This window comes from Panulirus ornatus, chromosome 55 (assembly GCF_036320965.1).
Source record: "Panulirus ornatus isolate Po-2019 chromosome 55, ASM3632096v1, whole genome shotgun sequence".
In the NCBI taxonomy this organism is placed as follows: domain Eukaryota; kingdom Metazoa; phylum Arthropoda; class Malacostraca; order Decapoda; family Palinuridae; genus Panulirus; species Panulirus ornatus.
In genome coordinates, this window is record NC_092278.1 from 37,391,018 (window position 1) to 37,404,771 (window position 13,754).

At 49.0% G+C, this 13,754-nt stretch overlaps 2 protein-coding genes across 2 annotated transcripts in view; one reads left to right on the forward strand and one right to left on the reverse strand.

Moving 5' to 3' along the window:
* Positions 1-13,754, reverse strand: part of Fnta (farnesyl transferase alpha) — a 92,130-nt gene that overhangs the window by 28,474 nt on the left and 49,902 nt on the right. The gene's annotated exons all lie outside the window — the stretch shown is intronic.
* LOC139765701 (uncharacterized) overlaps positions 8,785-13,754 on the forward strand; it is a 31,096-nt gene continuing 26,126 nt past the window's right edge. The window contains exons 1-2 of the mRNA XM_071693475.1: positions 8,785-9,600; positions 9,743-11,124. Of these exons, the coding sequence (XP_071549576.1) occupies positions 9,023-9,600; positions 9,743-11,124 (1,960 nt within the window). The 5' untranslated portion in view covers positions 8,785-9,022. The remainder of the gene's footprint in view (positions 9,601-9,742; positions 11,125-13,754) is intronic.

The window sequence follows — 13,754 nt, forward strand, 5'->3', positions numbered from 1 at the left end:
CCTGCTGCACACAGCGTGCTCTTGGTACACACGCTGGCCTCCTGCTGCACACAGCGTGCTCTTGGTATACACGCTGGCCTCCTGCTGCACACAGCGTGCTCTTGGTATACACGCTGGCCTCCTGCTGCACACAGCGTGCTCTTGGTATACACGCTGGCCTCCTGCTGCACACAGCGTGCTCTTGGTGCTCATACTGGCTTACTGGTGCATGCAATGTCCTGGTGCACATACTATCCTGGATCACATATTAGTCTCTTGGTACACACAGCATCCTCTAAGCGTACACATCGGCCTCTTGGTGCACACTCTGGCCTCCTGATCCATAAACCGACCTCCTGATTGTGCACAAAGCGTTCTCGCGGTGCACGCAGCATTCTCCTGATGCAGAAAACATTGTCAGCGCACACACCGGCCTCTTAGTGCATGCCGTACTCTTAGTGAAGTCAATGGCCTTTTGGTTCATACAGCGTCCTCTTGATGCACACACCGGCCTCTTGGTTAACACACCCTCTGGTGCACACACCATCTTTTTTTTTTTTACACACAACGTCCTCTCAGTGCACATTCCATCCTCTTGGTGCATACATCTGCCTCGTGCACACAACGTCCTCTTGGTGTACACACCGGTCTCAGCGAACATTCCGTCCTCTTGGTGTATACATCTGCCTCGTGCACGCATCTTCTTCTTGATGCACGTATCGTCCTCTTCATGCAAACAACTGCCTCTTGGTGCACACAACATCCTCTTGATGCAAACACCTGTCTCTGTGTACATGCAGTCCTCTTGGTGCACACACCTGTCTCAGTGCACAAGCCGTCCTCTTGGTGCACAAACCTTCCTCTTGGTGCACACACCTTCCTCTTGGTGCACACACCGGCCTCTTGGCTGGCGACCAACTATTGATCACTGCAGCCGAAGGTTGTGACGTCATACACGGCCGCTTGTCTCGTCCGTACAGCCACACAACGGCTCCTTTGTTTATCCGAACTCAATTCTTTTTTGTTTATCCGGACTTAAACCCACACCGGCTCCTTTGTTTGTTTGGACTGACAACCGCACCGACTTCTCTGTCTATCCGAAATTAATACTTTCATCTCTTTATCATACCGAGTGGTAACGTTGCTCTAACGCTCTTAATCTTCCTTCCATACTGCTGTACACCAGCTCTCTGCTCTTCATCATGGTTCATAATTATGTTTTCTTGCTTATCCGATCGACAACAGCTCCCGTGTTCATCCGGATTTACAGCAGGAGACATGATTACAACATAAAACTCTAAGTGGGGAAAAATATGGCGAAAGGATTCCCAAACTTCACGCCATAAAGAAATGACTCACTCTCATGAACGCCCCCCCCCCCTCTCTCTCTCTCTCTCTAAAAAAAAAAACTTAATCGCCGTCTCCCGCGTTAGGGAGGTATCGCAAGGAAACAGACGAAAGAATGGCCCAAACCCACCCACATACACAAATAAATGTCCACACACGCACATATACATACCTATACACTTCAACGTATACACACACACACACACACACACATATATATATATATATATAGAACATACAAACCTTCAACAGCCAGGATCGAACCCGGGACCCCTGTGCAAGAGGCGGGAATGTAACCGCTAGGCTATGAGCCTGGCTAATAGGCAATAACTATTCGAATACTTTGTACCCGAATACCCTTCGTCTCACGTTGGTGAGCAACGGGGTCTACACCGGTCATTTCCCGTTGCCACCCCGCCACACATGAAATACCCCCCCCCCCCCCCCACTCCCGCGCGCGCGCGCGCGAGGTAGCGCGAGGAAAAGAAAAAAAGAGGCCACATTGGTTCACACTCACTCTCTAGCTGGCATGTGCAATGCACCGAAACCACAGCTTCCTTTCCACATCCAGGCCCCACAAAACTTTCCATGGTTTACCCCAGACGCTTCACATGTCCTGGTTCAATCCATTGACAGCACGTCGACCCCGGTACACAACAGTGTTCCAATTCACTCTATTCCTTGCACGCCTTTCACCCTCCTGTATGTTCAGGCCACGATCGCTAAAAATCTTTTTTCACTCCATCCTTCCTCCTCCAATTTGATCTCCCACTTCTCGTTCCCTCTACCTCTGGCACATATATCCTCTTTGTCAATCTTTCCTTACCCATTCTCTCCACGTGACCAAACCATTTCAACACACCCTCTTCTGCTCTCTCAACCACACTCTTTATACTACCTCACATCTCTCTTACCTTTTCATTACTTACTCGATCAAACCACCTCACAACACATATTGTCCTCAAACATTTCATTCCCAACACATCCACCCTCCTCCGAACAACCTAATTTATAGCCCATGCCTCGCAACCATATAACATTGTTGGAACCACTATTCCTTCAAACATACCCATTTTTGTTCTCAGAGATAACGTTTTCGTCTTCCACACATTCTTCAACGCTCCCAGAACTTTCGCCCCCTCCTCCACCCTGTGACTCACTTCCGCTTCCATGGTTCCATCCGCTGCCAAATCCACTCCCAGATATCTAAAATACTTCACTTCCAGTTTTTCTCCATTCAAACTTACCTCCCAATATATATATATATATATATATATATATATATATATATATATATATATATATATATATATATATATATATATATATATGTATATATATATATATATATATATATATATATATATATATATATATATATATATATATATATATATATATATATATATATATATATATATATATATGTATATATATATATATATATATATATATATATATATATATATATATATATATATATATATATATATATATATATATATCCCTATATATATATATACACAACGGAGACGTAGCTATGGCGTCCTAGCTACGTCGCTTAGTTGTATATCAACTGACTGTTATATTCTCTCTTGTGTCTCCCCTGATGATGTGATCATTACACGAAAGTGCACTTGGAAACTTATCGTGTCTCATTTTCCCCGTGGACTCATAGGACTATACTTGATCAGGCGTAAAATTTGAGCACGACGGTACGACCCTTAGGCATGATGGCCTGGTCTTTGACCTGACCCTTTCCTAAGGGTCAGGTCAGGCTAATGGCCACTCCATCATACGCATGTGACCTTGGCTCATCGGTCTTACCGTCGTGCTCAAAGGGCTGACGGCTTTGACAACCCATTTAGCTGACGACTGACAGCTTTCCATTGCTTTACTTCAGTGGTTCCCATCCTGCGGTACGCCAGAGTGGAATGTTGCTGTTCACCAGGGTCGTTCTGTGATGGTTCCACAAACACACCACGGCCTATGTGGCTGTTCTCTGGGGAACTATACACGATGACCTGTGGGGCCCTTCTGAAGGGCACCCACAAAAGCCTCGACCTTTGGGATCGTTCTCTGGGAAAAGTTTACTTTAATGCCCCTTTGGGGTTACAAAATGGCACGAAAGTGGCGTGAAGGCATCAAAATATATAGGGGGAAATTGAAGGTTTAATTTAAATCCCCTTTGGCGTCGTCAAAGGCTTTTACAGGAGAATAGTGGCATCTTAAGGGAAAGAGACAAATTAAAAGTTTACTTAAAAGAACCATATACTGTGACCAGTGGGGTCTTTCTCTGGGGTCACGCACGCCCTCACACGCAATGACTTGATGGGTCGTTCTTCAGACTCAACACACCACAGCCAGTAGGGTCGTTGTTTGGGCCTCCCATAAACACAACGGTGTCTTTTCTGGAGGCCTCCCCCCCCCCCCCCCACACACACACACAGACACACACCACGACCTGTGGGTCCCCCCCCCAACGCACACACACACACACACACACACCACGACCTGTGTCGTTCTCTAGACCCAAAGCCCCTGCCTCCCCTATACTGATGCTCACCTGTTGCACACACACACACACACACACAGATTCAGCAGACTGTTCACATCCTACATGAGGCCAAATCTAGAACGTGTCTCTCAAGTCTGGTCACCGCGACTCGTGAAACACAAAGAGCTTTTAGAGAAGGTTCAGCGGAGGACAATGAAGAAGGTACCGGAATGATTAAAGCTGGGTCGCAAGGAAAAGGATAAAGGCTTCAAATGTGCCCACCATGGAAGAGAGAAGAGTGAAGTGTGACCTGATCACAATCATTTTGATGATGGAGATACTGAACAGCTTCGCCAAAGGTTACTTTTCACTCGTAGTGTAACCCAGACCGGTCGAAGTGAACAGACACCTTTGGCGACGTTGTACCATCTCGTAGAAGAACTTCTCACTGCGAAGGAGGCTGTCCTCTCCCTACTACTGATAGTAGCGCAGCATTGAAGCTGGAGGAAACCTTGGAGAAGGGGCGCCTGGGGTAATAATAACAACACTTATTCTTAATAATTATCAGTCATAATCATTATCATTATAATCATTATTTATGATAACGTTCAGACACAAATGAATAATGTATCAGGGATAATAATAACAACACTTATTCTTAATATCATTACCATTATCATTAGTCATAATCATTATCATTATAATCATTATACATGATAATGTTCAGACACAGATGAACAATGTATCAGGCACATATTCAAGTCCTAACCCAAACCACACAGTTTCTGTCTAAATGAACGCATGTTTTGCATATCATCATAAAACCTTCGTACGTTTTCTTCACCTAACGTTAACAATTTCTTTAGTTTTCCATTCTATTCCCTGATCTAATAAAGCTGGCGATCACTGAAAAAAATCCAACAAACGTACTTACACACACACACACACAGTTACAAACTCATCCACAAACACATACGTTCATTTAAAAACACAATGTCACAAAAATATACATACACCTGAGTGAGAGGGAGCCAAAATGTAATGGAAAGAAGCCACATGTATGATAATTGTCACGTACACTCGCATGACACACGCAGAACTGGCCTAGACCCAAAGAGGTGGGGCACGGGTGGGTAGTGTGTGTGTGTGGTCAGCCAAAAGCCACTCGAAAGTGTCCCTCACAGGTTGCACAAATACTGGACTCTCAGGCAGGTACAGAAGAAGGATCAAGACCTTCTCTGAGCGGGAGGGAACACAAGGGCACAATATCAAGAGAGACACCTCGCTAAACCTGGGTTGGAGCTCACAAGGGCGTCCCGCAAGGCTTCGGGCTTGGTGGCACCTGTTGCTCCAGTTCGACGAATCATGAAACGGTTCCCCAGAAGAGATCGGGGTCATCATCACAAACGAAGCCCGCGGCTGCTGAAATCAAGGAGCGAAAATGTCCAGCACAGTAATGACTTTATTGGTGCAATATGGGGAGAGAAAGAGTGACTTTATTGGTGCAATGTGGGGAGAGAAAGAGTGACTTTATTGGTGCAATGTGAGGAGAGAAAGAGTGACTTTATTGGTGCAATGTGGGGAGAGAAAGAGTGACTTTATTGGTGCAATGTGGAGAGAGAAAAGAGTGACTTTATTGGTGCAATGTGGGGAGAGAAAGAGTGACTTTATTGGTGCAATGTGAGGAGAGAAAGAGTGACTTTACTGGTGCAATGTGGGGAGAGAAAGAGTGACTTTATTGGTGCAATGTGGGGAGAGAAAGAGTGACTTTATTGGTGCAATGTGGAGAGAGAAAAGAGTGACTTTATTGGTGCAATGTGGGGAGAGAAAGAGTGACTTTATTGGTGCAATGTGAGGAGAGAAAGAGTGACTTTACTGGTGCAATGTGGGGAGAGAAAGAGTGACTTTATTGGTGCAATGTGGGGAGAGAAAGAGTGACTTTATTGGTGCAATTTGGGGAGAGAAAGAGTGACTTTATTGGTGCAATGTGGGGAGAGAAAGAGTGACTTTATTGGTGCAATGTGGGGAGAGAAAGAGTGACTTTATTGGTGCAATGTGAGGAGAGAAAGAGTGACTTTATTGGTGCAATGTGGGGAGAGAAAGAGTGACTTTATTGGTGCAATGTGAGGAGAGAAAGAGTGACTTTACTGGTGCAATGTGGGGAGAGAAAGAGTGACTTTATTGGTGCAATGTGGGGAGAGAAAGAGTGACTTTATTGGTGCAATGTGAGGAGAGAAAGAGTGACTTTATTGGTGCAATGTGGGGAGAGAAAGAGAGAGGGTTCTTACACTCGTGGTGCCTCATCTCTTCATCTTTATCTACGCAGAGACTTAGACTTTGGCAAGGCTAGCGCGTAGCGCTCACCGCAGGGCAAATCCGTGTTGGAGATATAAAAAATCGTGTGAATTACATGACGTCGAGTATCGTGCGTGAGCTGAAAAGACTGCGTATGCGCGGTAGATAAAAAAGAATTGAAACCTGGTCCAGGGAAGGGAACTTAAGAGCCACTGTCGTGGTGGTTCATTGCACTGCCATCCCTATTCTCCCTGATGTCCAGACGGTTGTACTCCTTCAGTGGGGGAGTGGGGCTGCCTCCCACCTACTGCACCACCTGTCATAACCCCACACACCCCGCCACTCCAACCACTGGCCATAAACACGGCTGATGAGGTTCCACCCGACCAAAGGCAAGGTTATGAAAATGGGACACTGGGAAAGGAGGCATAAACTTGACTTTTATCTCGGAGGACGCAAATGACACGAGCCTATGTTTCCTGGAAGGGACTGGGAATCACACTGTCTTTACCACACCACAGAAGAGTAACGGTAAAGTTAGTGAATGGATTTGTTGGTTAAAACTAGAACTACATCATCCTGCATGGCTAAGGAAATGTTAGATATGTTGCAAGATACGTAACGCCTATCGTTTCCATTAGTTGCTCATATGGAATGGACAAAAGCTTTCCTAGGTCAGGACTATCTCTGGTAAAGGGTAGGATAACAGATACGAGAAGAAAGCATTCAAAAATGAGTAATTTGAACACCTCAAGTATACCTAGACCCGACTCTGAAAGGGGAAAGGTTACAGGAAAAAGGAACAAAAGACGGAAGACGATTCCACATCTTCACAGTACGAGGAAAGGTGTCTCAACGGCCAATCCCCAAGTGGTTGATCTCCACACATAATCAGGAGGAAGCAGCAGCAGCCAGATGCGTGCCGCAGGTCTAGGCAGGAAGGGGGATGGACAACACGTAAACCACTCACGAACACGGTGGCGAAATGATACTTGTAGTAGAGGACTGAGGGAATCACCAATGCCCAGGTCGATGAAAATGGATGGTTGAAGAAAGGTGATTACAGTCAAGTTAATGAGTTGGAAGGCTTTTGACTCTGCTCTAAGACAGGCGTGCAAGCAGAGCCACTCCAGATATCGGAGCAGAGCTCCACACAGACGCAAGTGAGGTCCCTGTAGACATGGATTAGTTGTGTGCATGAGGATGAAAATCCAACACTTTACAGGACAATGTTACGAGCTGCTGGGAGGAACGTTTTTGCTAAAGTTAATTATGTGGGGTTTCCAAGGTAGAGTGGAGGATATGATAATGCCCAACATGTGTATGTTACGGCAAGGTTTGGTGTGAGATGTTTTGAAACTGAATTGTAAGAGACGAGTGAGATTTAGGAAAAGATAAAGCAGAAACTATGTTTTGTCACCGTTAACTTTAAGCAGGTAGGGTATGCATCATCAAATTGATCATTGCAGTTGAAAAATTGTTATATGATAGGGAAGGACTAAGAAAGGGGATCAATGACTGTACCTGAAATAATGGAGCTTAGTTACAGGGATAAACAGAAGAGGGCAGACATGACTACAACTCTTTTTTATGTGTAATTGTCAGTAACGAGCAATAACTCCAACTTAGTTACGGGTGATCAAACATAGCAACAATGTAATATACGAAAGCGCTTGACACTTCGCATTTTCCATTTCCTTTTCATTTTTTTTTGGGGGGGGCTCTATGTAATCCCCATGTATCTACTTATTCATTCATTCACTCGACCTACTTACGTATGCAACTACGTAATTCATATATTCACGTTCGTGGAAACGTAAAGCGAAGACTGCTATGTCTGCAGATTTCATTGATGCTGGCGTGTTGCTACATAAGAATGAGTCACCTCCTTATACACTACTCAGTAACTGTGGGACCGCGCTCCCTGGCATTTCAAAGGCTACATAACAAGGCTAACAGGAGATGGTCGGGGAATGGTGATGGTTATGGGTCCGAGGCCTTCTATATCAACAGTTGTGAGTCATGGGAGGCCGCTGAGAGGGCAGGCCAGGTCGGGGAAGCCCCAGGTGACGTCAGGCCGGCGTACGGCCTTCCCAGCTATGTCAGGGACGCGGCCCATACACCTCATCCCGCCATTTGAGCATCGTCCTTGTGAATCTCTCCCCTCCCTACCGCTATGGCACCTACTGTCTACCAGCGCACACGACACAGAGGTGCTCTACCTGCCACACAGTTACGGCCGCGAGGAGGAAGCAATCGATAAAATTATGATTGGGAACATTATTTTTTTTCTTCTCATGGATGAGATGCTGGAGGAATTCCAGGAATGACCAACGCATCTGGAAGGTTGGGGATTCCCAGTGATGACATCATTCTATTCCCAGGGCCGCCATCGACCCGTTGGCCGCCCCGCCTCCTCCTCCAGACGCCTCCCACCGAAATATATCCAGGTCAATTTCTACGCTCCATTAAAACCTTCGCAGTTTATTGAATGAAGGATTTCGGATTCATGGATGCCACTGAGGTCATTCTGTTCGAAGGTGCGTCCATTAAACGGTTGTGGGGGTGTCATCTGTTGTGTGGGCAAGTTATCTTGGCCGAACTGTGGCGGCCGCGGCTGGAGCCTGCGTCCTACCTTCGAGTCCACGTGATTCCAGCGAGCTGCCCGCCATATAAACTTGCTCCCTCCCAACTGCCTACCAGTGTCGCTCTGTTCGGCCCCCGGGTGCCAACATCTGTAGCGCCAGTATAGTAGTAATCCGAGTCTCATGTGATTTGCTCAATGAAATATTCATGGCTTAAAGTGAGGGTCATCGAGGTATTGTGCGAGCAATAGTGGTTGAGCGGTTGCCTGAGCGGTTGCCCAGGAGAGAAGAGGAGAGACAGTGTAGGAAGGTGTTGAGCATGGTGGTGTGTCCGTGTGGGGTGATGGTGCCTGCCGCGGGGGTCGGCCGAGCCAGGCGCGGCCCCCGCCCTCCCAGCTGTTTCGACACCTCGACCACCGTCACCACGCAGCCCAAGGACACGGAGGAGCCAGCATCAGTGGACAAGCTGACGGCCGCCAGCAACGAGCACACGGGAATCTCCATACACTTCGCAAGGTCGAACAAGAACAAAGGGACGACAGGTAAACCTTGCTGCGACGACAAGAGTGAGCACTCCTCGAGGACGACCCTGGCGCTGGCCACCACGGAGTCCGGCAGGTACGTGGGCACCAGACCCCTCAGGTCCAACCGCTCCCCCACCCCCACGCTCCACAAGATCCCCCTCAGGACCACAACAGAACAGAAAAATACGACGAACAGCGGTCGGCCGAGCAAGCACCTGCCGGCCGTGCGCACCTCGCCCACCTCCCCACAGGACAAACAGGCAGTAAACAAGGCGACTCAAAACTCAAACAGAGTCAGGGGTCCAATAGCACTTCCGAGACACAACGTCGTAAATCACAGGATCAATGATATGAACGCTTCTAACCAGAGAAGGTAAATATAAAGCTCCATCTATAGACAAATAAGACTAAATTTTTGCTGAACCCTAGAGCTATAGGAATGCCTTGATAAAAAGCTTATGTTTGATATTTTCACCTGGCAAAGAAGAATAAAAGTTCCTCTTCCACCCACCTAGGCTACTGAAGCAGAATCTGTCGCCTGAAGAGACCCAACTGCGCAGCACAACAAGAGCAGCACCCCCCGCCACCAAAACCTTCCCCATCCACCACCCTGACCCCATGACCCCACCACACTCCCGTGTATATGAGAACCTCCCCTACACGTGGCACACCCCACAGCCGATTATCTACGAGAATTTACGGCCGCCCCGCGAGAGTGATGCTAGCGGTGGGCGCCCTAGAGAAGCTGTCGTCACGGAGAGCCAGATGGATCCCTCCACAGACCCGGCGACCCCCGAGCCTCCCTGGGACTCGCACGAGACCACAGTCTGGCTCTCAGACTCGTGGAAATACAATACCATTAAACGAGCGCCGGACTTCAATATTTTTGAATTCCCGAACATTGATTCGGCAAAGGGAAATGAGAGAGGTAACACATGCGAACAACAGGCCAGTCAGGTGAAGGACAAAAGGAAATTTCGCAGTAAACTTCCCACTTTTGGTCGTAAAAGGGATAAGGAAAACAAGAGTAAAGAGGAGAGTAACATGAACACTCCTCCGGGATACGGTAGAAGAGGAAAGGATGATAACCAAAAGATACGTAATACTGCCGAAGGACGGGCAAGTACCGTCTGCATACACAAGGGCAAGACGTCGAGGCCGCCCCTCACTCAGACTGTCCTTAACGGGGAAGGTGCGCGCAGCAAGGACCCGAGTCCATATTCTTCAGATAGCGACAGCAGAGGATCGCAAGGGTCAGCACGGTACTCAAAGCTAGCGTCCAGGAGGGGAGAGCGAGACCAGTCGCACCTATCACGGTGGAGCGGCAGTGAGAGCAGCGTCTCATCTGACTCGTCGTCGTGTGTGTCACCTTTAATCTCGCCCAGTCTATCTTTACGATCCTACCAGCTGAAACGCCGTGACGGAGGCTCGCCTCTAATGTCACCCACTCTCCCGAGGCGACAAATTGACCCCAAAACCCGTGAGAGAGGATCTCAAATGTCGCTCGATCTCCTCACGAGAGACTCCTCCCCGGAAATGCGAAACTCGGGTTCCCTAGAGATGGTGACCCAACTTGCTGAGCAGGGTGAGGAGGGGGAGTGTTGTGGGAGGCGGCCTGGCCGCCCCTCACGCCACGCCCACCTCCACCAGCCTACAGGAAACCCGCGAGACGGGAGGCGACCTGGTAGGGCGGCCCCGTACCCCACCGGCCCCGAGCCTAGGGGCCAGAGGAGCCCACAAGTGGAGGGGACAATTTCCCCTCCTGCCCAGTTCACCCAGACCCGGCCTCAGGCCACCCGCCCGCACCAAACCCAACCCCAGGACCTAGGCATCCACCCAACAGGATCTCAGGACACCCGCGCCCAGCAAGAGGCCCTGCCTCAGCCCGGGAGGCCAGGTTAGTAGCAGGGCTCGCCTCCCTGCCGTGGCTCACTCACGGGGGCCGACCCACCAGCTGCATGGGGGAAAGACATTACGTTTTCATTGTTTATTTCATGTTGTCCGTGATTTCTACTCTCATTTGTCCTTTATCGTGTCCTTCATCTTCCCTACGCTTTATATGACCTCCTCTGGAGAGGGAGACATCCCGCCTTTCCTGTTTCATTCCTTTGTTTCCGTCACCACAGTCATTCCTCTTTCCCCCGACGACGTGAGCCTCTCACGCTACCAGACCCTGACAGGTTCGGTCGCAACCCTAAACCTGGGCCAATATTCTGGATCCCAGGAAGCCATAAAGGACAAGCGACGTCCACCTCTTCAGCACGACTGTATGACACTTGTTTAGGATGTCATGACCTTTGACCTACCCCCCCTTCAGGGTCATCACCTAGGTCATGACGTCATGCTCAAGATCGTGCCGTCATGCTCCAGGGTTGTAACGTCATGATCTCCTCTCCATCTGTCCTCCTCTTGACACCCATTAATACGATGCCCTTTGACCCATCCTGGTCGGGTCAAAGGTCAGGCCACTATACCTTAAAGGTCAGAGCGTCGTCCACAAAAGGTCGGAGCGTCATGCCCATAAGGTCGTGGAGTCGTGCTCAAGGGGATATGTTGGCCATCTCTCAAAATGCCAGGGGGACAATGGGCCATCTTGAGTGGCCACGGCCGGTACCTGGGAGTTGGCGCGAGTTACACAGGATCTGTCTGTTTCCCTCATACACTCCACCTACACCCTCAAGTTTCACCATCTCCTCCACCACTCCACCTATAACCTCGTTTCACCATCTCCCTAACACTCCACCTACACACTCAAGTTCACCATCTCCCCCAACACTCCACCTACACCCTCAGGTTCACCATCTCCCCCAACACTCCACCTACACACTCAAGTTTCACCAGCTCCCTAACCACTCCACCTACACCCTCAAGTTCACCATCTCCCCCAACACTCCACCTACACCCTCAAGTTCACCCTCTCCCCCACCATTCCACCTATAACCTCAAGTTTCACCATCTCCTCCACCACTCCACCTATAACCTCGTTTCACCTTCTCCCCAACACTCCACCTACACACTCAAGTTCACCATCTCCCCCAACACTCCACCTACACCCTCAAGTTCACCATCTCCCTAACACTCCACCTACACACTCAAGTTCACCATCTCCCCCAACACTCCACCTACACCCTCAGGTTCACCATCTCCCCCAACACTCCACCTACACACTAAAGTTTCACCAGCTCCCCAACCACTCCACCTACACCCCCAAGTTCACCATCTCCCCCAACACTCCACCTACACCCTCAAGTTCACCCTCTCCCCCACCATTCCACCTATAACCTCGTTTCACCATCTCCTCCACCACTCCACCTATAAACTCGTTTCACCTTCTCCCCAACACTCCACCTACACACTCAAGTTCACCATCTCCCCCAACACTCCACCTATACCCTCAGGTTCACCATCTCCCCCAACACCACCTACACACTCAAGTTTCACCAGCTCCCCAACCACTCCACCTACACCCCCAAGTTCACCATCTCCCCCAACACTCCACCTACACCCTCAAGTTCATCATCTCCCCCAACACTCCACCTACACCCTCAAGTTCACCCTCTCCCCCACCATTCCACCTATAACCTCAAGTTTCACCATCTCCTCCACCACTCCACCTATAACCTCGTTTCACCTTCTCCCCAACACTCCACCTACACACTCAAGTTCACCATCTCCCCCAACACTCCACCTATACCCTCAGGTTCACCATCTCCCCAACACCACCTACACACTCAAGTTTCACCAGCTCCCCTATCACTACACCTACACCCTTAAGTTTCACCATCTCCCCCACCATTCCACCTACAACCTCGTTTCACCATCTCCACCACTCCACCTATAACCTCATGTTTCACCATCTCCCCCAACACTCCACCTACACACTCAAGTTCACCATCTCCCCCAACGCTCCACCTACACCCTCAAGTTCACCACGTCCCCCAACACTCCAACTACACACTCAAGTTTCACCAGCTCCCCCACCACTACACCTACACCCTTAAGTTTCACCCTCTCCCCCACCTTTCCACCCATAATCTCAAGTTTCACCATCACCACTCCACCTATAACCTCAGGTTTCACCTATCTCTCCCCACCACCCCACCTACACCCTTAAGTTTCACCATCTCCTCTAACACTCCACCTACACACTCAAGTTTCACAATCTCCTCCACCACTCCATCTATACCCTTAAGTTTTACTATCTCCCCCACCACTCCACCTACACCTCAAGTTTCAATATTTCCCCAACACTCCGCCAATGACCACAGTTTCATCTCCCCTACTACTCCACCTATAACCCCACGTTTCATCATCTTCCCCGCCACTCCACCTGTACCCTCAGTTTCACCATCTCCCCAACCAATCCAACAACACCCTCGGTTTCACCATCTCCACCACTCCCCCTATACCCTCAAGTTTCACCATCTTCCTCACCACTCCACCTACAACCTCGTTTCACTATCTCCCACAACACTCCACCAATGCCCCCACTTTCATCTCCCCTACTACTCCACCTACAACCCCACG